The following is a 24,226-nucleotide window of genomic DNA, read 5'->3' as shown; positions in this document are numbered from 1 at the left end:
AACCGTCTACTGCTACCGCCAGCCATGAGCTTCCTTCACCGCCGCGACAATGATGCGATTCGCGACAACCCGCCGGTTGCCAACGGGAGGGTGGCACACATCCACATTACGGAGCATGGCTCAGATGTAAGCGCAGAGCACCAGACGTCTAGTGGTACATGCTGAAGCAGAACAGTTCTACTATGCGGTCTGCGCTTTCATGGGTATGTGTTCGCCGGGCTATGAGCAGTAGAAATTGTCTCTTGGCTAGTCCACAGTCAATTGCTCCGGCCCCATCAACTATTGGATCTATCACTGACCATGCGTCGCGCAGGCTTCGTCGGGATCATAATGATCGGCTTCTCTCTGACGAAACGTCGGACCGATCGCTTGTTCTACTACCTGACAGCTGCCATCAACATCACGGCGAGCATTGCATACTATGCCATGGGATCCAACCTTGGCTTCACACCGATCGGTGTCGAGTTCCAGAGACAAGATTCCGATGTCCGAGGCTTTGAGCGACAGGTCTTCTGGGTTCGCTATGTTGACTGGTAGGTCTCAAGAGAAAAGAACTCGATGACAAGAGACTGAGCTCTTCATAGGTTCATCACTACGCCACTGCTCCTTCTCGACCTGCTCCTCACCGCCGGCGTACCCGCACCCACGATCTTGTGGACCATTTTCATGGATGAGGTGATGATCATCACGGGTCTGGTCGGCGCTGTTACAGAGACTGGATACAAATGGTGTACGTTTTGTGTGAGACCAAGAGCAATGACTGCATATCTCTGACGCATTCAGGCTTCTTCGCGTTCGGATGTGCTGCCATGTTCAATGTCTTCTGGACACTGTTGTGGCAAGGCCGTAAATATGCTCGACACCTTGGCAGCGACATCCATCGATGCTACGTTGTCTGCGGTCTGGTGACTCTCATCGTCTGGATCTGCTACCCAATCTGCTGGGGAGTCGCCGACGGCGGCAACGTCACCGCGCCTGACAGCGAGGCAGTCTTCTACGGCGTGTTGGACATGATCGCCAAGCCATTCTTCAGCTTCGCCCTCATCTTCTTCCACCGCAACATCGACCCAGCCCGCATGGGCCTCAAGTTCCGCGACTACGACGAAGACTTCATGTACTCCGCCTGGGGCAACGAAGAGAACCGCCGCTTGCACGGGCCCGAGCGCAAGGAGGAGAATACATCGGGTGAAGGTGTGCGTGCTTCGGAGGGAGCAGCAGCACCGGAAGCTACGATGGCCACGAATGGTGCCGCCCCTCAAACTGCGTAAGTCCAATCCGAGATGCGAGTCGAAGTCCTCTTCTCAGAAGAGCTACTGAGCTCGTACGAAGTCGCAGAGAGAGGCACTGGATCCCGTTCTTGCATTCGCGGCCGCAGTGGCATCGGGTCAGGAGAACTGGCGGGGACACGGAACAAGACACTGGCCGAATGTCCAGCAGCGGTGGCGAGTGGGGTCTGCGATGAAAGTATGTCTCTAATAATGCTACGTATGCCCTTGACAAATCTGAGCCTTGTGTTTATGGAACGATTTAATCTATATTGTTTTCCCTGAGCTACAATGAAGACCTGATCGTGGACGTTCCCGGTCTCTGCCATTCGCCACCTAACCAGCTGACTTTCAACTTATCCTCATTCCCAACGCGCAACCCAGACACTTTAGCCCGTAACACTTGGTCTGGCAGCGTATCGAAGCCATTGTCGTCCCATGTCACCTCGTCAGCAACCGTGTCTGGGCCAGTGACCTCCAGCAACACGCCCTTCAAAGCACAAGGCGACTTCAATTCGACAAACGTGTCACCCCGAGCCGACACAATCTTGACCTGAAGTTCTGTCGGCCGCACGAAAGACACCTCTTTGAGCGGCTCGTGAAAGTTGATGGTGTGATCCAGAGTGATCGAATCCTCGCCACTACGCCCTTCGATGAGGTCAACCACAAACACTACGTCCTTGTAGTGCTGAGAAGACTTCAAGCCAACGACATTGGGGTCGATGACACCGAGCTCCAGACTTTGGTTTGATGGCAGTCGGAGACCGGAATGTAGCGTACGTGACCATAACGCCTTCCCACCTGCAACGTTCCAGGCCCGGACTTGGACATCGACAGTAACCACCCTCAACGTGGTGTTGACAGCCCAGACTTCGATATGTGTGTTGCCATGGTTGTGGACTCGTTGCAAGCCCGCGGTTATAGGCTTGTTCTCTCGCTTCGTTGCCCAGAAGCTCATCTTCGGCCGCAGGTTAGAGTCTATAAGACTCCAGGAGGTCACAGGATAGCAATCGTTCAATTGCCAGATGAGCGCTCCGCCGCAGAAATCTCTGTCATTTCCTCGCCATAGTCTCTTCCACGATCTGAAGGCTGTGGCGACTGTCTCGCTTTGCAGCAGTTGTGTGCAGTAGATATACTTGGACAGACTGTGCTTCTCGAGAGGAAGGTTATCTTCGCAGTACTTGTGGAGTGTTTCGGCCCCGCCGCCGCACTTGTTGTGGTACTGCACAAACTCATCCTCGGAATAGTCTCTCCCGTCAAGCAATTTGTCGTCCGCTGGGAAGAACTCCTGAGCAGTGCGCAAGCTCGGCATCGCCTGCATACCGAATTCGCTCACGAAGCGTCCGCTCAGTCTTGGGAAGTCTTGGTAGGGAAACTTCTCGAGATGCCAGACATGCCATTGGTGAATGTCGCCTTCGGTCGGACTATTGCACATGGAGCCGCCAAATGGGGAGCCGGGCCAATATGGGGTGTCGGGCACCAGCTCCTTGCATAGCTTGGGCAGCAAGTGTTCGTAGGTATACCGTGCTGGGAATGTGGATTTCAAAATCGACTCGGGGTCTTTGTCTTCAGCGTCGTACTCGATGCCACTGAGGAGGGGTATAACGTAGTCCTCGTTATTGGCGCACCATAGGGCCACGCATGGATGGTGCCGGAGCTTCCGAAGATTGTCTCTTACTTCGACTTCGATCTTATCGAGGAAGCTTTTATAGGCAGGGAACATGCCGCAAGCGAACATGAAGTCTTGCCAGACCAGTATGCCTTGTTCATCGCATGCGTCGTAGAACGACTCGTCTTCGTAGACTCCACCTCCCCATGCGCGGATCATCACTTGATTGGACTCTTTGGCTGCCAAGACCCATTTTTGATATGTCGAAGGGGTCATTTGAGGTAGGAATGAGTGACCAGGAATCCAATTGGAGCCTGCTGAGAAGATCGGAATGTTGTTGACTTTGAAGTAGAAACTGGTGCCTTCTTGCTCTGAGAATGGATGCTGTACCAGCTCAATCTTGCGCAATCCGATTCGGCGAGTCGTTGTGTCGTGGGTGATCTTGTCGTCCTCAGAAGCGTAAATAGTGGCCTTGAGGTTGTACATGTGCTGTTCGCCGAATGTGTGAGGCCACCACAGCTTTGGCTGCTTCACGGAAATGGTCGTATTCGAGGCTTGCTTAGGCTTTATCTGAACGGACTTCGATGCAAGTGTAGTCCCTTCGTGCTGAAGCTCAATTACAGCATGACTTGCTCTACCTGACGCTTCCAGTGCAACATGAATATCCGCTTCCTGGAGGTTTGGCGATAGACTGACTTGGGCTGAGAGGTCACTGATACGGGATTGAAAAAGCTCGAGGTACGCAGGCTTCCTAATTTATCAAACTTGTCAGCTTAATCTGTCCATGGTCTCGAAGACTTTACATACCACAGGCCGCATGTCATCAGTTTCGGTCCCCAGTCCCAGCCATAGTGGTACTGCGCTTTTCTTGTCGCCAGTCGAGCTTCGCCAGAGTTGAATGTACCCCATACGTGGTCTACACCAGCAGTCAGTACAGTTTCATCCACACTCAAGTTTACACACTCACTAGGATGCTGGGCAACTTCTTCGTCTCCCTTCTGTTCGGCGTTGTCGAAAGCCACCTCCAGTAGGTTCGATCCCTCATGATCGAGTAGAACATCTGAGACATCTATCCTGTGAGTGACAAACATGTTCTCCGACTTGAGGATCTCTTTGCCATTCAGCCAGACTGTAGCGTACGTGTCCAACCCCTCGAATACAAGGTGCTTTTGCACGTTCAAGTCTCGGCGTGCATCGTGCGGGACAGTAAAGTTTTTCCGATATGTCCATGCTTGCTCTCCGACCCATTGGACTTCTGCTTCATTTTTTGCTAAGAATGGATCAGGAATGGCGTTGATAGCAAGTAGATCTTGATGGACCGTCGATGGTATGGGCTGTGCCGGACTCCAAGATCTTGTCCCCTCGGGAGCGCTGGTACTTTTTGCTCTGAACTCCCACCCGTCCTTCAAGGCAATGCTGTATCGTAAAAGCGACATTCTGTTCGAATGCGAAGCGCTTTGGTCCTCCCCTCGGGCTCAAGCATTGGTTTATGTAAGGGTGAGGAAATCATGGTCGAAGGAGCACTCCAGCGCATGGTCCTCGCCATGGATCGCGCATCAAGGCCGCCTATGCATCAAACCATACGATAGCTCGAGTGGTCAACAGGTCGAACGGTGACCGGTCGTGTCGATGTACTAAAGGTGGTGTCTCGTTTTCCCGTTGTTCCGCAGTCTGTGCAGTCATTCACTTCAGCGCTTTCCTGCTAGCGTTGAAAGCCCAGACCACTCCGCTAGACCAGCCAATCAAACGAAGGCGGCCGCCCCTCAAGTGGTCGGACATCAGTGAGACTGAGCGTTGACCCGGCGGCCGGTGTTCACTCATCTTCTGGACCTCGTGTTATCGAATTTTGCCTCACACCGACCATTGGCCTAGAGATAACGCCATCGCTTTCGAGACCAACATGGCTTGCAGGAAGACGTCCTCTTCCTGGGGACCCCGCAGTGATCTTCCTTTGAGTCTCTTTTTGTGCCTGTACGAGATGGAATTTGGCCAATGAATTGAGCCGAGCCTTTAGTACGAGATGGACTCATCCATTGCCTATGAAAAGCCCGTCGGTGCCCGCTCTAGGGAGAAGCCTCTTGCAGACATCACCCCAACTCCAGCGGATCTTTCTCCTACGACCATGACCGAAAAGCCAGACAACAATGCGATCGAGCAGGCCCGTCTTGCGGTTGATGACGCTGAGAGCATCGACAAAGCCGCTGCACAAGGAAGAGGTGTTGACGATGCCTTCCGCTTTGCTGTAGATGGCAGCGACGTGACCTGGACAGAAGCCGAGGAGAGGAAAGTGAGATGGAAGATCGATGCTGTTATTCTACCACTGGTATGCCTTGGTCTCTCATGCGTGTCAGTGCAATGCTGACAACACCACTGTAGCTTTTCATCAGTGCTGTCGTCGGATACAGCGACTCCCAAGCATACGGGTTCGCGGCGCTGTTTGGTCTCGTAACAGACCTAAAGCTATACGCCTTCAAAGTTGTCAATGGTCAAGCAGCCCTTGACCTCTCCAAGTATTCGCTCTCCGCCTCAATAGCCAATCTGGGCGCCGTGGCCGGACAGTATCCGCTACTGGCAGCCGCGCAGTACTTCTCATACGGGAAGTTCAACTGTGCATTTGTGATCTACACTGGCCTGCTCTCGATCCTTACCATTGTGTGCAAAGACTTTTCGGACATCATGGCTTTAAGGTGGATGAAACGCCTTTTGCCGATGATTCGAGCTGACTGAACGCCCCATCAGGTTCTTCTACGGATTCGCAACCATAACTCAGCCACTCGCCATCATTATTACGTCTATGTGGTGGAAGACTCGAGAGCAGCCGCTTAGAGTAGGCTTGTTCATAGCCGGTTCTGCCTTAGGACAGCTAGTCGGTCAAGGAGTGAGTTGGCTGTCTTGAAGGAATCATAGACGCAATGCTTACATTTTCTGTCCCAGGTCGACCTAGGAGCGACCAGCCTCAAAGGAGCGTACGCTGCTAGCCCATGGAAATGGATTTATGTTATCCTCGGCTCGGTGACCATCGGCTTCGGAATCATAGCGTTCTTTATCTTCCCAGCAACGCCAATGACAGCGTGGTTCTTGACGCAAAAGGAGAAGGTCATCGCCGTACGTCGACTCACGACGAACAATACTGGGATTCAGACCAGGAAGTTCAAGCTTAAGCAGCTGAAGGAAGCCGCACTGGATCCGCAGCTGGCTTTGTTAGGAGTATATGCCTTTGCTTTCGCTTTCGCCAATGCCGCCTTAGGAGCTTTCGGGCCATTCCTAATTACGAGCTTTGGCTATTCCAAACGCCATGGAATCGCTTTACTCATGCCGGCTACCGCGGTCGCCATGACCTCGATGATTGTATCAGGAGCCCTGGGGTCAATGTATCCGAGGCGCCGAATTGCAATCGCTATGGTTTGCTGCTTTGTCCTTGTTGCTTGGAGCCGACACTAACATTGCTAGCTCTTCATTCTTCCATCTATCGCTGGCAATTGCATTCTGTGGAAGGTAGAGAGGACCAATGCTCCCGCACTGCTCGCAGGACTTTACATTGTAAGTTAAAATTGTTCTGAACACTGGTATAGAGCTAATGAGAGTCAGTCCACCACCTTCTACGGTGCTCTGGTACAGCAATTTTCACTGCTAGCCGGAAATGTAGCTGGTCACACGAAGAAGTCGGTCACTAATGCCACTATCGTGCTTCTAGCAAATCTTGGCGGATTCAGTGAGTCAAACGGCCCTGAGGTCGATGGCAAAAGCTGACAACACTCACTAGGTGGACCGTGGTCGTATCACGGCGATGAAGCTGCACAAGGCTACCCAACAGGACAAATTTCGGCGCTGTGTCTGATGTGTGCCAGTGAGGCGGCTTTCGCAATTCTCTGGTACGATGCAGTGATCAGCATAAGAAGTGCCTTCGCTAACGCACTCGAACAGGGTTTACTATTACTACCAGAACAAGAAGAAAGCGGCTCTACGTGAAGCACAGCCTGAGTTGACCAATGATCCGAATATTTCATTCATTGATCTTACGGACAAGGAGAACCCGGTATTCGACTACGTGTGCTAAGGCGGCGGAGGAAGGGCGAAATACCATCGCATCGGTTGATAAAGAATTCACGCTCAGATGAATGTACATACAACTCGATCGAAATGTTGAAATATGATGAGTTCGGCTCCCATGTTTGCAAGCCAAGCATGAACTAAGTTGTTCCTGGGGAGTCTTCGTTGGGATTTACCCTCCTCGTTCCGGTCGAAGTAGAACCTATGGAGCTGCCATCTCTCCGACTTTTCAAAACGACTACGCTGCTAATTGCACTCTTAGCTGCTTAGATGGGTTGGGATGGGGACGAATGTCCCGCTTTGAGCGGAACACCAAGGGTAGGTATTTGCCTCGATCTCAGATGGGCTCGCCGTGAAACCGAAAGGTCATCAACTTGTCGGACAAGTCTGTCAATCTTAGAGACCGCCCAACATACTTTGCGAAGATGTGCTGCCTCGGTACTAGGCCGAGGAACTTCGCAAGCCTCGTATTGGGAAATGTAGGCTTCGACTAAGAATTCGCATTCTGAAGGTGGTCATGTGCTGCCGTCCGGTCACCGGAGGATGCAAGAGTGGATGCAGCCCTGCACGAAAGGTAGCTTTGTCCATAGCTCTTCACATACCAGGCATCAAACACCAGTCCGCATTGTCAGCAGAGATCTGTTGACGTGTCGAGACCAACATGTCACTTGCTTTAATAGATTCCCAGGAACCGCGAGAACGTTGAAAGCTTCCAACAGGAATCCCTAGAGAAATCATCACCCGCAAGATGACGCTCAACAAAACCTACCCACAAGCTCCTCGCTCAGACACAAAGGAGCCCTTCCAAAGCGCCAACAACGGTAGTGTCGAAGTCGCAAATCCATACGACTGGCTGCAGAATCTGGATAGCCCAGAGACCAAGGCTTTCGTCGAAGTACAAAATGCCGCTTTCCAAGACTTCCTGCCGGATACGGACCCAGCTATTCTCGGAGCCAAGCAGAAACTTGGCGGCATTCTGATGAATACCTACTCCGACTACTTTGTGACCAGCGCTCCCAAATTTGTCGGAGACAGCGTATTTCTCCGAATCTTGGGAAGGGGCAAACCGTTCGGCGTGACGTATCGCTGGTCAAAGCATGACTTTCTCCAAGGCTCGGCCTTGAGTGGAGAAGAAGTTGTCGCAGAGCCAGCAGTATTCCATGACGAGGCTTGGACCGGGAACGCCATAATCTCATCGGCCTTCAGCCAAGGCGGAAAATACTGGGCATACAACGAAGCTGTATCAGGTTCGGATTGGGGCATCATTCGAGTGAGATCAGTCGACAACTCGAGTTTGCTTCCTGAGGAGATCCATGACTCCAAATTCAATACCAAGCCGGGGCCTGCTTTTGCTTGGCTTGGTGACTTGGGTTTCTTCTACCAATACTGGCTTTCGGCCCAAGAGACGAAAGATGGGAAGAGAAGACCGCAATTGAGATTCCATCGATTGGGGAGTCCGCAGTCTGCTGACGAGGTGGTGTATGAGGATGAAGATCATCCAGAGTGCACTTTGCGAGCGTTGGTGAACGAATCCGGATCTGTGATTGTGCTGGAAATCTTTGGTGCTACGGCGACGTCCAAAATCAAAGTGGCGGAGACTGGATCCGACAGCAAGTCGTTTTCAGCATTGCAGTGGAAGTCTTTGTGCGATGACTTTACTTCTGAATGGGAGTGAGTATGCTCTTTCGTATACTCATAGCTTCGTACTGACAGTGCCTCTAGATACCTCGGAGAGGATCACCAGACAAAGCTGCACGTGTTCTGGACGAACGCGGACAATGGAAAGATTGTAGGAGCCAATATCAAACAATCCGCTGATCTGAAAGTCGTTGTACCATCAGCCGAAGACGAGGTTCTTAAGAGTGCGAAAATGGTAAGGCAGTCGATGAGATCCACTTTACTAGCCGCACTAATTCATTCGCTTAGCTTTCTGATGGCACCGTACTAGCAGTGCGCTCGATTGATGTCGAGGATGAGCTGCAAACATACGATGTGGCGGGGCAGCGAACAGGGACCATAGAAACACCTGCCAAGACAATCGTGGACATCTCCTACGATGCGGACAAGAAGACGCTACTCGTGATGGAGTCGTCGTTTTGCTATGCTCCTCGACTATGGAGTGCTCAAAGAACTGCGTCGAGCTCGAAGAGCAGTGAGAAGCCGCTGAGGCTCTTCAGTACGCCGGCGTCGACATCGTCGAATTCGACGATAAGATCGAAGCGCTTCTTCTACAACTCGGCAGATGGTACTCGCGTTCCACTATTTGTGACCTCTGACGAAGCCGTGGAAATCACTGCGAAGACACCTGTGTTGCTATACATCTACGGCGGATTTGGCATTTCGCTGATCCCTCACTTTCGCCCAGAGTTCTTAGCATTCATCCGTGGCTTCCGTGGTATCCTTGCGACAGCCAACATCCGCGGAGGGAGCGAGTACGGGAGGAAATGGTACGAGGCAGCTTGTAAGGACAAGCGGCAGACCCTGTTCAACGACATCATCGGTGCAGCGAAGTACATTCGGTCTCACGTGACGGGACTATCAGGGAGTCCTGTGATCCTGATGGGTGAGAGTATGGGCGCGTTGAACAGCTGCTCTGTCATGGTCCAGCAGCCGAATCTACTGAGCGGGGTGATCTTGAACGCCGGTGCTTTTGACATACTGCATCGTAAGGAGATGGGCATTCGTGGACGAGGAGCGGAAGACATCGGCGATCCTTACGACCCGGTGCAATTCGACTTTATCCGGAGATGGGAGCCTATGCACAACCTGAAGAATGGGCAAAGGTATCCTCCAGTGTTGCTTACGGCTGGCAATCAAGATGATCTGGTCAGCATGGCACATAGCCTGAAGACGACGGCGGCCTTGCAACATGCCGGCCAAGGTGTGACTGGGGCCGGAATTGTCAGTCTGAAGATAATAGATAATCTTGGCCACGGTGGAAATATTTCTGCGGTTCAGAGAGCTGCTGTGACGATGGCTCGGTGGCTGTGGGTGATGAAAGCGCTTGGTTTGCAGATTCATTACCCAAACACGGTATATTATTTGAGTCATATAGCACCGAAAAATTGTTATGTATAGCTGTGTCTACGTTGCAGATGCATTGTGCTATGGGACGAAGAACGTTGCGTGGCTGGAAGGGCTGAGGTCGAATTTAAGATTGAAGCACGGATCACTCGCCCCACTTTTCTCGCACTGGTCACGCACCAGCAGCAGCAGCCCTCCCTGCGGCAACAATCCTTGCACGCGTGCCGAACGACATCTACATTCCATCCGCTCGCTGTCCAGCATGGACGCTTCTCAAAACAGGCCCTGGGTGCAGGCAGGCTCCGCGCCCTTGGCCTGCATACACTGCCGAAGACTGAAGGCAAGAAGAATGCGAGCTTTGCCGTAATATCATCAGCATCGCTAATTAATCCGCAGATGAGATGTATAGGCGCGGACAACCCACCTTGTGCGCGCTGTGCCAAAGCAGGCAGAGAATGTATAATTCAGCCATCGCGCCGTGGCTTGCAGAAGCCCGCAGGAACTACCACAGACAAGACACGAAATCGAAGACCAGCGAAATCGAGCCGAAATAGTGCTCCAAGATTGGATCTTTCAGACCAGCGAATACCGGACGTTCCGCTGTTCTCGCCACGAGAGGACTCTGGCCGCCCTGAACAGCAAAATGGCTCTCCGTTTGGATCGACTCCGCATTCGAGCTCCAACGATAGTACTAATGCTGGAGCACAATCCAGTCTGTCCTCAGTTTATTCAACCACGATGCTTTCTGCTTTGGCGGGGCCGGACCAGAGGACTAGTGGTGTTAGTCCTATCCACTGACCGTTCAGAAATGCTTACACTCTTACATAGCATAGGAATCGCAAATATCACAGCCACATAACGGACGACCGACGAGAGCCTGGAATACGCAAACGATAACCGACAGCACGTTGCAGGACCTTGTTCGATTGTATGTGGTAACATAACCTCTGTGTGGTGAAGTCTGTACGACGAACCCATTCTGATTATGCCCAGCTTTGCGAAAAAGTTGATATACTTTGTACCAATCCTGGACACCACTGACCTTGACGACATTACCACCGTGGTCTCTCACAAACGACCACTAGCTCTCTGCGCAAGCCTTGTTGCATCGATGTTCGTTCCTGGAGGCGCAAGTGTGCGACCCATGCTCATTCCGCGCGTGGGGGAGTTCCTAGAAAAACTTGAAGGTATCGACCTGCTCTACACTTGGGAGTGATGTCAACCTAATCACTCCGTAGGACCGACCGAAGCGGACGACGATACCGTCTGGATGCAGCTACAGGCATACGCTATTCTATATGCGTATCGACCCTCTACCGATGTCTCAAATCCCTCGCTGGAAAATGACAGCGATAGACGCCTCAACCATTGGAGATTAAAATCCGCCATCGAAGATTTTGCCATGCGTCTAATTCTCCATCGTGCTCTTGACGAGGTCAAGTTACAGGTCAGGGAAGGCACAGAGAACATCAGCGAAGGCTATGCTTTCCGCAAGGCAACCTACTGGCTGTGGTTGTTCACGATGAGTCACCACTTCGCTCTTGTGACTGAGACGCCACCCACAATCAGACAAGATAACAGCATCAAATCGGCTTGCTCGTTGCTCAGTCATGTTTCGAAGCCTCCACGCGTGACCAGGATGCTGGCCGAGGTAGACCTCTGCATGCTTTGGAACCTGGCGGATCTTTCTCTTCCAGGGCTGGCCGAGTGGTGGTGCGCACCCCCTGAGGATCTGGACCCTGAAGAGGCCACCAGAGTACTGGATGATGCTGACGCTGCTCTCGATGTATGGAGCCGCCGTTGGGGGCTCCATGGCGAGACGGACGCAACTTACCCTGGCCTTGACACAAACAACGGGGCAGTCGACTATCATTTCCGAGCGACGAGATTCTGGCTTCGCACATTTGCAACTCGAATAGTCCATCACCAGCACCAATGGAATTCAAATCCGACCCTGAATGTCAATTTGACGCTCAAATCCGCAGAAGCCGCAGAATCGTGTTGTCGCTTCCTTTCGGACATCCCGCCGCTGACGAGGGACAGTGCACGATATGTAAGTTGCTCATCGGTCGAGTCGCATGCAGTATTGTTGGCTAACGAGTATTGCTTAAGATGAGTGACTTTGGTTGGTAAGTTGGCTCCTTCGCCTTTTTCATCGCAACTTGAACTCATAATTGTCACAGGGCACTTCTGGCTTTCTGCGGCATTTATATAATCCGGATTTATGAGCTTTTTGGCCGGACTCTCCCAGTACTGGAACAATACATGACCACGGTGGAAGCATGTGCCAAGTTGCTCATCGAAATGGCGGTCGGGAGCAGCCAAATGCCTCGCATATATGGTGAACGGGTCCTGCACCGTTTCAATGCTGTGATGCAGCAGCATGACTCCGTTGACACCGACGTTGGCAGTCAGGCTGGAGACGGTCATGTCGACTTGCAATGGGTTGACGACGTCTTTCAGCAGGCATCAGCTCTGACCGGCTGATTTTGGTGACGATATCCGACCCACATATCTTCCTACACGATACCTCCAAGTGTAGCGCTTGAGCATTTTTGCGGCAGCAAAGAAGCGGCGTTGCAAGCACTTGCGCCTGCGTCAAGTGGATTGCCTATCAGAATGCCTAGGAACCCTGTGTCAGCCTGATTCGAGTAAAGGAAATGCTTGCCCTACCAGAATAGCACAAATGGGCGGCATTGATTCCTTCTGGAGTTCCAACACCACCGACGCCAAGGCCCAATGTACTCTGCACGCATTCCTTCTTTTGGTTAGAAATTGTGTACAGCAACTCCAGGCCGAAAGTTACTAGCCTGGTCGTCCCCAGGACTGCATTTGAATGTGTTCGATGGACCGAACGGCTCTAGCTCCCAATGCTCTCTCGAATGATGAGCATACCCGCTGCTGCGATGGATCGTCTGGGGAATGCCGTCGTTGAGGTGCGTCACACGATACAATTTTGGATAAGGCAGGATTTGGTCAATGTATGCCGCATATGTTGGGTCCCCAGTGCGGAATTGGCCAAAGGTGTACGTTTTCAAGCTGGTGAAGAAATGAACGAGCGATGCCGAAGCCACGGATGCTATAGCGCCGCCCAGCGAGTGTCCGGTCACGATTGGCTTGTATTCTGGGAAATATAACAGCTGCGCCTGCATTGCCCACAGAACATCGTTGGAGACCGAGTTCCTTTCCATGTCAGCCCATAACACTCATGTTGGAGGGCGGAAATGCTTACCAGGCAGTCAGTGTACCATTGTGGACCTTTTCCGACACTGTCAGTAAATTGAAGCGCTTAGCATGACCTGCTTCATACCTTGCAATCAGGACAATCATCGATGCCGATGGCCTTGAATGGCACAAGCGTTTGCGCAAAGTCCGACAAGAAGTCTTGCAGGTCGGAAGTTCCCCGGAAAGCGATCACAAGCTCCCTGCGCGTGTCGTCGCGGAACAATGTGGCTTGTGTGTCAGTCGAGACATTGTTGAAGTATCGTACGACTGTCGAGTTGTTCGGAGGCATTGCGCATTGACTGGCGTACGAAGCCGCCGCATACTTGGTGACTCGCACGAAATCATCGTACAAGGACGGAGAGACTGCAGTAAAGTCAATCCCGGAGCTGCACTTCCATCGATGGGGAACATACTTGTTGGATCACCTGCTGGAGGCTTTGGGACAGCGACAACTCCAGAGAGAAGTGCTGTCACTGCAGCGAGCTGGACGAGTAGCCTGACTGTCATTGCGGATGTTGTATGGATACTGGACAGTCAAGGGAGCTCATGGCCGTCCATTCTCTGGTTGGCAAAAGCAGCCACAACAAGGTACTATCGAGTTGTCAATCCCGAGGCATGTTCGAACGACAAGCTCGTTTCGGTTGCGAAGCGACTGACCCCATGAGACGCTAATCTTTTGACTTCAAAGGGTTTAAGTCTAATTGACAAGTACTTATCCCGCCCACATGTTGTTGTTGCTCTTCGAACTTCGCCTGAGCACACTATTAGGAACAGTCGTGTACATGCCTTCAAGAGGTTGTTGGGACCACCATCGACTGTCATTCGATCAAGGACTTGACCTGGACTTGAGAACCGTTGTCAGCAGCAATGAGCTCTTACCATCATGACCCACGCACATAGACCAAGAATATGCTCATGACTCCGAAGGCAGCATTGAACACACTCGCCAACACGGCTTATCACGATGAATGGAGAGCGGCAAAGCAGTGGGAGCAACACTTGGAGTCAGTCTTGACTTCCAAGCTACTGATTGTCGGCAAAAGCTGTATTGCGATAGAGGTCCATTCAAAACGCCCGGAGGTCCTATACATACTCTGAAAGTTGCTTGCCCTAGCTTTGAGAATACCGTCAATGTCTCCATGGCAGTGATCAAACGACGACTTTACGGGCGTGTCTTCTAAGCACCTCTCGGCTTATCGGCTACCTCCACAGATGAACACTAATCATTGCAGTGCATCTTGAGAGCACATCTTAAGAGCAAGTATCATCTATCTCAGCAGACACCTTCATCGAACACCGTCACTCGGGCAATAGCAGGAACAATGCCGTCCATTCCAAGAGCAGATCCACCATTGGTCGACATCCCAGAGTCCTACAAATCACTGCCGGTCCAACATATCAAAATCTCACATTACCCAGAAGATGCACCAACAGCAACCCCAGTAATCGTGGTCACGCTCAACCGACCCAAACAACGCAATGCATTCACGCTGCAAATGATGAAGGATTTCGAGCTGTGCTATCCAATGTTCGACCTTGACGAGCGCGTCAAAGCCATCGTTCTCACAGGCAGCGGAGATGCCTTCTGCGCAGGAGCTGACTTGGATATTGGGTTCAACTCTGGAGGGGAAAGAGAGAGGTTGGTTGATCACAGAGATAGCGGTGGTCGATTGAACTTGGCTATCTTTCGCTGCCGGAAGCCCACGATTGTGGCTTTGAATGGGCCGGCGGTTGGGCTTGGGATGACTATGACTCTTGCCGCGACCATTAGGATCGCGCATGCGTCTTCCAAGTACAACATAGTCCTTCTTCTTGCCATGCAGATGCTGACGTCAACGTAGATACGGTTTCGTCTTCGCCCGACGAGGAATCACCATGGAGTCAAACTCGTCTTACTTACTCCCTCGCCTGATCGGATACTCAAATGCCATGTATCTGCTTTCAACGGGAGATGTCTTCCGTGGGGACTCCAAGTACCTCGCTCAGCTATTCCAAGAAGTTATCGAAGACAAACAAGAAGTCCTCAACAGGGCTTTGCAGTTGGCGTCCAACATCGCAGAGAATGTCAGCGTCATGGCCTCATACCTGAACCGAGAGTTGATGTGGAGAGGCCCACCGAGCATCGAGGAAACGCATCTTTTGGATAGCGCAGTCTTGTAAGTTATGCTGGCATCGGACCTGAGACGAATAAGTTATGTACTGACTTGGATCGATCGCTAGGTATCACATGTTCGCGAATCGGGACTGCGCGGAGGGAGTCAAGAGCTTCTTTGAGAAGAGAAAGCCCAAGTTCGAGGCGACGTTGGAGAAAGACGGACCGCCGTTCTTCCCTTGGTGGACTGAAGTCGACACGGGCAGTAGGGCGAAGAGAGCGGGCCCGAAGTTGTAACAGTTCGAAGATCACATGCTGCATGATTGGCGTCGAAAGTACGCTAGTGTTCTCTGCGCTGCGCTACAGTCTTGTCGAGCACTATCCGAAAGATTTATATTTTCTAATAACACTCCCCTCGGTGCCGTTCGAAGAGCAATGGAACTCTCCACAATAAGTCTGCATGATCTGACAGAGCGATCTAGGAAAGCCACGCCGATAGCTTCCCCGGCCGCGACTCTCGGCCAACATCGGGCCCGCCTATCAACGGGTCAGTCTTGCTTTCGGCGCCGCTTGTTAATATTACCTAGTGAAAAAAGTGTAGGCCAGTATGACTTTCTTTGTGGCATTGTCTAAGACCTCGCTTCTTCCTCACTCGCCTTCCAAACGCGTAACAATCCCTCAACATGGCTCCCCTGATCCGCACCATCGACACCGAGTCATCCAGACAAGCTTACTTCGCCGCTGCTACATCAACGACCGCTCAAGAAGTTATACACATCTCAGGCCAACCGGGAACGAACGCCAATGGCTCTGTTCCCAGCGACTATGAATCACAGATCCAACTTGCCCTGTTAAACCTCCACAAGATCATGCTCGTTGCTGGATGCAACATACCTGATATCCTGTCTCTAAGGTTTTATATTGTGGACTATAACCCAGAGCGTCGACTGCATACCGCGCATATCCAAAAGTTCTTGGGGACGCATCGTCCGGCTATGACATTGGTCCCGGTGCCTAAGCTCGCGGGCAAGGTTTGGTTGTTTGAAATTGAGGCCGTGGTTGCGAAGAGGGCTTCTCCAACAACAACATCGATTCCAAAGGCTCTGAGTGCACCGACTGAGGAAGTCGACGTCGTAATAATTGGAGCTGGTTTGGCGGGCCTTACAGCAGCGGCGGACATCATCAAAGCTGGATTGTCCTGCGTCGTCCTCGAAGCGAGAAATCGTGTAGGCGGTCGAACCTGGACGACGACTCTCAAAGATGGTGGCAACACCGATCTTGGAGCTGCGTGGATTAATGATACGAACCAGAGTCGGATGATTGAGCTGGCTCGAAGATTTGGATTGGAGTTGATTGAGCAGAATACGAGTGGGAAATGTGTTCTTCAGACTGAAGATGGGTCGATAGAGCATTTCCCTTATGGAGAGCTGCCGCCGGTAAGTCAAATTGTAATACCCATTTCGATCAGATCATGCTGACGGAACGAATAGTTTGAGGAAATCATCAAGACGAACGTAGCTTTCATCCGAGACCAATCCGAAGCCGACTGCCAAAATGTCGACTGCGCATATCCGCGTGACGTGGACCTCGACAGCATGACCTTCGCCGCATATTTGCAGACGAAGGGCGCGACACCTGATGCATTGAGGACGGCCTCGGTATGGACGAGAGCGATGCTCGGCCATGAGCCCGAAGATATCTCGGCTCTCTTCTTCCTCAACTACTGCAAATCTGGTGGAGGCTTGTTACAAATGCGTTCAGACCGCAAGGGTGGCGGGCAGCACCTCAGGATAAGACAAGGCACATCAGCCTTTGCTGAAGGACTGACGAAGAGCCTTCCCCCGTCGACAGTCCGCTTCTCGAGCGCTGTGTCGGCCATTCATCAGACCGGACCGAACGAGACCCAAGTTCACACGACCAACGGCACGGCGCTCAAAGCGCGCAAAGTGATCTCGGCCGTACCTCCTCCAGTCCTGAAAAAGATCGACCTCCAGCCACCATTGCCCCTGGCGAAGCAACTCCTCGTGGATTCGTACCGCTATGGCTTCTACCAAAAGGTGATGGTCGTGTTTAAATCCGCCTTCTGGGTGAAGAAAGACTTCTGCGGCCTCATCCAGTCGTTCAAAGGCCCGGCTGCTGTCATTCGTGACACGAGTAGTCCCGCTGATGACAAGCATATCCTCACCTGCTTCATGGCGGGCAAGTATGCACAAGAGTGGTCCCAAAAGGAGCGCTCTGAGCACGAGGCGATTCTACTTCAGCAGATTGTTGACGTGTACTCCGCGCCGGAAGCAAAGACTGAGCTCGTGGAGTTCGTGACCCTGCCATGGAGCGATGAGGAGTTTTCGGGATATGGATGTCCTTCGCCTGCGCTGCCACCAGGCGTGCTCGATACGGCGGGACACGCTATTCGGGATCCTTTTCAGAATCTGCATTTTGCTGGCACGGAGACTGCGGAAGAGTGGAAGGGTTATATGGAAGGTGCGGTGAGGAGTGGTGAGAGAAGTGCCCGCGAAGTTGTCGAGGGTCTTTCGAGAGTTGTAGCCAAACTTTAGTTTGTGACTCTAGTATGATAACCATGCTAGCTCTTCTGCTGTCCTGTGCCCAAATTCGCCATCCTGGCCTTGAAAGGCTTCTGATCGTCGACTGTTTGTATGTGCATCGTGTCGTTCATCTCTCCCGAACGTTCGTTGGCCGCTACTTATGCGCTGGGTACCGCTTCTCCATTGTGGGTCGCAGGCAACGCTACAATTCTCTTCCTCCAGCTGAGGTGCTGTCTTCGCTTTGGCCATACTCCCGGCGGATCCATGTTTCCATGAATAAGCACCTTTGGTAGACATATCTACTCCGTGTGTGAGTGAGCCTGTAGCTCGAGCTCGAATATGCGGGACGACGTCTTCGATCAGTCCACCATAATCTGCAAGCGGCGAAGCCATGGCATTCCTCCCTGATGTCGTGCTCTGACATGATCGTCACCAGGTTATTGGGCGTCGGACTCATAACGCAAGTCGGCGGAAGCGTTCGGTTGGCCGTTTGAGTCGACGTTGAACTCAGTACAGGCGCTGAGCCGCTCGTGGTCCACCTGCTCAGTTTTCTCAGGCCCTGTTGGTACGTCTTCATAGCCCATCTGCTTTTCATAAGCCCATCACTGTCGCACCACCTTTCACCTTCCGTCCCATGGATTCATGAGCCCATCTCCCCTCTTCAACATTCTCGACGCTGCACCTCCACTTCCACTCTGATAGTCGTTGAGATCAACACAGAACGGCTCCGACCGACAACATGAGTAGATGCACACCCGCTGTCCACCACAATCGTCATTACTGTGGCAATCCTCGTAAGGCTCCGGGCATCCTTTATTCGGCGGGCCATCATTCATACAGTAGCCCATATCACTGTCATCGGTGTCCTGGTGGCAGAAGAGATTGTTTCCAGAAGGTCCTTTCCCGCAAAAAGAATGGCCGTCGCAGGAAGCGGGGTTCTTGCAGTTGCGCTGGACTTTACAGGTGGATGTATTGGCCTCGCAGTACTCGTTGGATGCACAGGTGGTCTGGATCGTCACGATCTGAGGCTGGGTGCCGATGCAGGAGCACAACGTAGATTGTAAAGATGAGGACTCGTCCATGAGTTGTTTGAATAAGATGGCATCACTTGAGGGACGGCCGTGGTCGCCGCGCCATTGAGGCGATCCATTGTCATCGCGCTTGCTCGCTCCTGTAGATGCTGTGGGTGTTGCGCATGATGTCTCCGTCACTGTGGCCGGAGCTGCATAGTTGTCGGAGCAGTAGGTCTGCGCTGGTGGGAAGTTCGCCAATGTTAGGTACTTAGAGGCCGGTCCAGACGAGCAAGATGATATGTCTGACGGCTCTGCTGCTGTGACCGCAACTGCATACAGTGCCGCTGCGAAAAGCGTCGATGAGAGCATCTTGCAATCCAGCGAGTGACGTCCGGCTCAGCGTGGTGCTGGGATCCTACCCAGGATGTTGAGAATCCTTCCAGATCGCGGGCCAAATCGCTGCAGCGGTCCAGAACACGAGCGTCTCTCGCTCCAGTCGTCCACGCAATAGCCCGTCAAAGTCCTTCACAGCAGGCCCAGCATGTGAACGTCGCACAGCTCATGACACGCAGCGAGAGAAAGAAAAGAGCACCAAAGGAACGAGAAGAGGAGGGAAGATCCACGCACCGTTCGCATGCCGTCCGATCCACAAAGGATCCATGTTCCCACGTACCTTTTTCGCACCACAGGTTCCTTGCGCCGAGAGGAGTTCAGCGCAGAAAGAGGTACATCGATCTGGAAGAGGGGCGGCGCGGCTGTCAGCATCAATAGTGTGTTCGTCCCAATCTGGGGCGAGGGCCATCAAATCGCGGGCAATAGACTTCGTTAACGTCTGCACGCCGCGCCAATCGAATATTTACCGAGCGTCCGCCAACCGAAGAACTGCTGTGGTGGTGCTTTTTCTTCCCACGCGGGCGACGCGGCCCTCTGTGCAGTCGGTAGCTAAAATCCGTTTTGTTTGCTCCCCGTTTGTCTTTGCATCTTTGCGTGTGTACATGTACAGACGCAGGAGGTGATTGACGGGCTTATGCAAGATGTATTGGCGGGATGGAAAGGGGACATGTCCGATATTGTTGTTGGGAGCAAAGAACAGGACTGATGTGGGGGAAACCCAAGACCAAAGAGTCCTCGGCACGGGTGGAGCAATATTGCCGTCATTGATGCGCTGCAGGGGTGCCAAAGGCTCTTGCTGTATTGGGAAGTGAACGACTGTGACGACGGTCAAGTGAATTTCATCCTGGACTACTATAGACATTACATTATCAGCATCCTTGTGTTCTCAAGTAGAATGTCCTGTTCAAAGTTGAACATGCCCTGCATCAAGTCGTTCATCAAGTCATTCATTCGGCCGTCGATGTGGAGCCGGCCGAGCGTGCACTAATGCGCTTCTTTCCATACTCTCATCCTCTATGACCACCTGGCCTTCCGTGTGTAATTGATTTCAGCTCCTTGAAGTTGTGCCAGGAGGGGAACTCGTCTTCCGCTTCCGAAGGCTGGACTTGGGCACTCACAACGGTGATGGCGAGGTCAGCCACGTCCTCGGCATTGACAGCAGTGCCATCCATCTGCATCCGTCAGCAATTGAAATCGTCCTTCTGAACGACAAGACGCTTGTAGACTCACCAGTGCAACCCGCCACTTGAGACTTTCGCGCAGGTAAGATCCGACCTCTGCGTTACTCATGCCAGGCAGGTCGCCGTTGTGTACTTTTTGGAGCAACCCGTCCGTGAGCGGTATCGATCCCGTCACTTTCATCGAATTGTGCTCAACGGACCGCTTGCTAGAAGAGGCTGCTCCCGCATATCCAGCGAAAACAGCGTGCGTGCCAACCATGTTCGGACAGAGAGGCCATGTCTTTGGATCTTCGCTTTGAACGTCCCCGAGGAATATATATATAGCATATGAATTGTTCATCGCAAATTTGGTGGATACGATGTTGGCAAGATAGTGCTGCAGGCGACCCTCCACGACCTCGCCAGGAGCCGAGTGGACTTGCTGCTTGGTCGCCGCTTGCGATACTCTTTGTGCTGGTGCATTACGCTTCACAGGACCGCCACTGACGGCGTTGCTGCCATAAAGTTCTCTGATCTTGGCGACGACGGTCGATCTTCCAGTATTGTTCGCGAGCTCTGGGTATGTATAGCCAAGCGACATAGTATCCATGACATCGTTTGATGTGAACAGCTTCCCACTGGAGTCCATGTGAAAAGGGGTGAGAGCTGGAGGTCTTCGTTAGAACATTGATTCAAGATTTCATGACACGCAGGACGTACGAGTGTTTCCATCAACCATTTCTCCTACATTGATTGTGAACGTGTCACTGACCGCCGCCACAGGCTCCACCTGACCGGTGAAGATGTTCATAACTTGCCATAAAGCAAAGCAGCGATCCATCATCGTATGATGGAGGAAGAAGAGCGGGTCGAAGGCAGAATAGTCCAGGAAGGTCATGTGTCCGTTGCCTCCCGTCATGCCGTGTATCACATCATGAAGGCCCTCAAGGCTGTCTGCGTTTCGGACATTTCCAAATGTCCATGCCTCATTACTGAACTGGGTGAAATTATCGTAGTTGGCGAATAGATTGAAGAGACGGTTCATGGCCGAGTTTCTGTTAGCATCCAGCTGTGACCCAATATCTTGATTCCGGCTGACAGCATTCTGGGTTGAGCCTGATGGACTCCGTAGCGTCTCCAGCCAAGAGGCGAACTAATATCGTCAGCTCAGTACATCAAATAATGGAAGGGCTTTACTTACGGGGTTAAAGAAGAAATCTTCCTCAGACACTGGGTGGAAACGATAGGAATACAAAGGGTTGCGTATAGTTGCCGAGCCATTGGGCAAAGTGACTGTAATTTCGGGAGTTGAAACGCTCTGTGGATAGACACTGGATCCATCTTCTTGCTCTACAGCCCAGTCCCAGTACGGCATTCGCCACCGGCGTGCGGCAGAGATGTATCGTTGGCGCACCTCCCCCGTTGGAAATGAATTCGCAGCGTCCATGACATGCTCGAAAAGAACTTGTTCGTAAAGGGCGAGGTATGGGCGATGCCATGTCAGGAAAATGTTCGACACGTGCGCACAATAGCCATCTTCGCTGTTGCCAGTGGCTTCAACACCGTCCCAAGCCTCATACGGTCGTCCGCGAATTCCTAGCAGTGGCTTGTCAATATTGCCGCTCGATGAGGACCTGACTGTGGCAGCACTCACCACACAGTCGATAGTAAGAGAGCTTGTCACTCTGATCCGTGGCTTGAAATCTTTGCATGCCAAGCACATACAGATTCCAAGAGTCTGCATCCCGTTCCAGCTCTCGAATCTCTAGCCTTGGTTGAACTCCTGCACCTTGTACTCCAGTAACCGCGAAGGTCCCATTATCGGCCTGCCGGCGCATCAATGGTGGTGTGTCCGGCGCAGAGGAAAGGTCTTCTACGTTGTGTCTCAGCAACGCGGATGCCGACGACAAGCAAAGTAGCGATAGTAGTATCTGGGCATGATTTTGGAACGAGTTCGTCTTCATGCTTGCAAGCTCAGATCAGGTAGCCTTGTCTAGAACAAAAGTGAGTGCTGCTTGAATGAAAAATTAAAGAGACACACGAGAGCAGGAGATCATCGTAGCCATGAGCTGTAAGACATAAAGAGCGTGGGTGGGAAGGCGTGCCACGGGGTGGTGTACCAGTTCAATGTCTCTTCGGAGATGGGCGGTCAAACGCAAGGAGACTGATAGACATGCACCCTCGGACAGCTTCCAAGTTGCCAGTGTGTCTGTGACAGGGCCATCTGTTCCTTGCCGCCGAAAATGGGCTGGAAAGGGAATGAACGGGAGTTTTGTGAACACATTTTTGCCGGTAGCCGTGTCAACACGAACACTGTCAGGTTACAGACATGTCGGGACGCAGCTACCGCAGCATGGCACCACCTTCTCTCACGTGAAGCCTGGTGAAGCTGTTCGCAGGTTGAGGAGTTTGGTGTCGTTGTTGCAAGAAGAGAGGTTTCAAAGGAGGAGGTTGGATCGAAGAAGTCCGTCGCCAGGGTCAAGGCCAATCAATTTCCAACGCTCCTGCCGGCAGCCCCTCTCAGCATTGGATCGTCAGGTACCATCGACAACTCCTTGCGCTCACACTACCACCACACGACTGTCTATGTAAACTCCATATTAGCGTGGTGCCAGCCTGCCCTGACGCTCTCCACCATGCACTGCATTTTTCCAAACTTGACCACCGCTAGCACCACGAATATGCACCATGCCTTTTATGCGCACGAAGCTCCCTTCATCATCTGGCCCTCGCGAGGCATCCTGGTGTCAAAACCACGAAACACGCCGCAGCCGGTTTGGAAGTGGGAGGCTCTTAAGATTAGGAATCCTCGTGCTCGATGCCCTGCAACGTTAGAGCGTTGCCAGCAATCTTCGTAATGCAAATCTCAAGGCAAGACACGTTGCTCGACATCGAAAGAGACGGCGAACTGCACCTCGAGAACTCGACAGGCACACCGAAGCCACACCGCCGCCTTGTGCTACTGTGACACGCGATGTGGGCGTTGTCCCGCGCAACACCAGCCATGACAAAAGCAACACTGCGACATGGTGGAAGCAAGGAGTTCGGGCAGAGCCAACGACGGCGATTCCGACCTGTGTGCCTACTGGAACAGGATGTCGCAGCCAGTTTCGCCATGATATTCACAGGGCAAAATTACCAGTGGGTCTTGAAAGCGAATGCTCGTGCTTTCTGTGAGGAATGAGGACCAAAAATCACAGGTGAGGATTCTTATGCTCTCGTCTCTGCAGAGATACATATTCTCTGGATTTTGTCTATCATCTCGCTACTGTCCTTAGTCCGAAGCACGGCATGCCGATGCGGCTGTCCTCAGGAAACCGTATACTCATGAGGATAGCGCACCGTGGCAAGAGACCGGGAATTGCTCCACATCAGCCCAAATTTTCAACAGCAAGCTCTGCAAAATTGCCTGAAGAATGCGTAACACTTACCATCCGGCACTACCGCGCAGTATGACTGGCCACGCTCATCGACCTATGAATAATCGTTCGATTGGATCTCTTCATCATGAGGACTCGATGCGGCAATTTTTGGTTTTCGCCTCCCCCATATCGCCCGATCCAGTAATCTTTCCCAGAGAGCCGAAGGTCGAACGCAATTCTCACGAACAATGATGAGGAAAACTTGACTAACTGAAAGGGAAACGTTTTCTGCTTGTGGTTGGAGTTGGGATTATCTCCACATGCTTGGGAGGGAGAAATAGCAGAATGATCGCCAGGTTGTTCGAACGAACACCTTGTCGCTGGCATCAACTTCCATCCTTCCTACTATGGAAACTCCCAGGTCTATCGAGACGCCCTTGGACGCTGGACTAAATGACTCGACGGAGCGCTTTCAGCTTCGCAACATCTC

The 24,226-nt window shown here is 52.2% G+C and overlaps 8 protein-coding genes across 8 annotated transcripts; 4 read left to right on the top strand and 4 right to left on the bottom strand.

The window, feature by feature from the left end:
* Positions 1-1,096: 1,096 nt before the first annotated feature.
* M409DRAFT_62034 (glycoside hydrolase family 2 protein) lies at positions 1,097-4,420 on the bottom strand (the record flags this gene model as incomplete). Its single annotated transcript, XM_033814988.1, has 5 exons — positions 1,097-1,123; positions 1,615-3,625; positions 3,682-3,790; positions 3,842-4,290; positions 4,407-4,420. The coding sequence occupies 5 exons, from the start codon at positions 4,418-4,420 to the stop codon at positions 1,097-1,099; spliced, it is 2,610 nt and encodes an 869-aa protein (XP_033674631.1).
* Positions 4,421-4,894: 474 nt separating this feature from the next.
* M409DRAFT_16015 (uncharacterized protein) lies at positions 4,895-6,931 on the top strand (the record flags this gene model as incomplete). The annotated part of the gene is made up of 8 exons (XM_033803456.1): positions 4,895-5,197; positions 5,251-5,561; positions 5,614-5,752; positions 5,809-6,276; positions 6,325-6,414; positions 6,463-6,586; positions 6,638-6,746; positions 6,799-6,931. The coding sequence occupies 8 exons, from the start codon at positions 4,895-4,897 to the stop codon at positions 6,929-6,931; spliced, it is 1,677 nt and encodes a 558-aa protein (XP_033674630.1).
* Positions 6,932-7,672: 741 nt separating this feature from the next.
* Positions 7,673-12,435, top strand: M409DRAFT_16014 (uncharacterized protein; the record flags this gene model as incomplete). Its single annotated transcript, XM_033803455.1, has 8 exons — positions 7,673-8,595; positions 8,647-8,797; positions 8,851-9,825; positions 10,782-10,876; positions 10,942-11,135; positions 11,187-12,001; positions 12,061-12,077; positions 12,132-12,435. 8 exons carry the CDS (start codon positions 7,673-7,675, stop codon positions 12,433-12,435), a joined length of 3,474 nt encoding a protein of 1,157 aa, XP_033674629.1.
* A 281-nt stretch (positions 12,436-12,716) lies between these two features.
* M409DRAFT_16013 (uncharacterized protein) lies at positions 12,717-13,680 on the bottom strand (the record flags this gene model as incomplete). The annotated part of the gene is made up of 4 exons (XM_033803454.1): positions 12,717-13,131; positions 13,181-13,206; positions 13,259-13,536; positions 13,587-13,680. The coding sequence occupies 4 exons, from the start codon at positions 13,678-13,680 to the stop codon at positions 12,717-12,719; spliced, it is 813 nt and encodes a 270-aa protein (XP_033674628.1).
* Positions 13,681-14,495: 815 nt separating this feature from the next.
* M409DRAFT_62013 (uncharacterized protein) lies at positions 14,496-15,562 on the top strand (the record flags this gene model as incomplete). The annotated part of the gene is made up of 3 exons (XM_033814980.1): positions 14,496-14,965; positions 15,015-15,329; positions 15,394-15,562. The coding sequence occupies 3 exons, from the start codon at positions 14,496-14,498 to the stop codon at positions 15,560-15,562; spliced, it is 954 nt and encodes a 317-aa protein (XP_033674627.1).
* Positions 15,563-15,948: 386 nt separating this feature from the next.
* On the top strand, positions 15,949-17,820 carry M409DRAFT_62012 (uncharacterized protein; the record flags this gene model as incomplete). The annotated part of the gene is made up of 2 exons (XM_033814979.1): positions 15,949-16,701; positions 16,756-17,820. The coding sequence occupies 2 exons, from the start codon at positions 15,949-15,951 to the stop codon at positions 17,818-17,820; spliced, it is 1,818 nt and encodes a 605-aa protein (XP_033674626.1).
* A 425-nt stretch (positions 17,821-18,245) lies between these two features.
* Positions 18,246-19,190, bottom strand: M409DRAFT_16010 (uncharacterized protein; the record flags this gene model as incomplete). The annotated part of the gene is made up of 2 exons (XM_033803453.1): positions 18,246-18,367; positions 18,647-19,190. 2 exons carry the CDS (start codon positions 19,188-19,190, stop codon positions 18,246-18,248), a joined length of 666 nt encoding a protein of 221 aa, XP_033674625.1.
* A 1,031-nt stretch (positions 19,191-20,221) lies between these two features.
* M409DRAFT_16009 (uncharacterized protein) lies at positions 20,222-22,338 on the bottom strand (the record flags this gene model as incomplete). Its single annotated transcript, XM_033803452.1, has 5 exons — positions 20,222-20,386; positions 20,445-21,040; positions 21,095-21,527; positions 21,576-21,970; positions 22,029-22,338. 5 exons carry the CDS (start codon positions 22,336-22,338, stop codon positions 20,222-20,224), a joined length of 1,899 nt encoding a protein of 632 aa, XP_033674624.1.
* Positions 22,339-24,226: the final 1,888 nt, after the last annotated feature.

This window comes from Zasmidium cellare (genome assembly GCF_010093935.1).
Source record: "Zasmidium cellare ATCC 36951 unplaced genomic scaffold M409scaffold_1, whole genome shotgun sequence".
NCBI lineage: Eukaryota > Fungi > Ascomycota > Dothideomycetes > Mycosphaerellales > Mycosphaerellaceae > Zasmidium > Zasmidium cellare.
The sequence above is the reverse complement of the archived record's forward strand: the minus strand, read 5'-3'. Positions and strand labels throughout refer to the sequence as shown.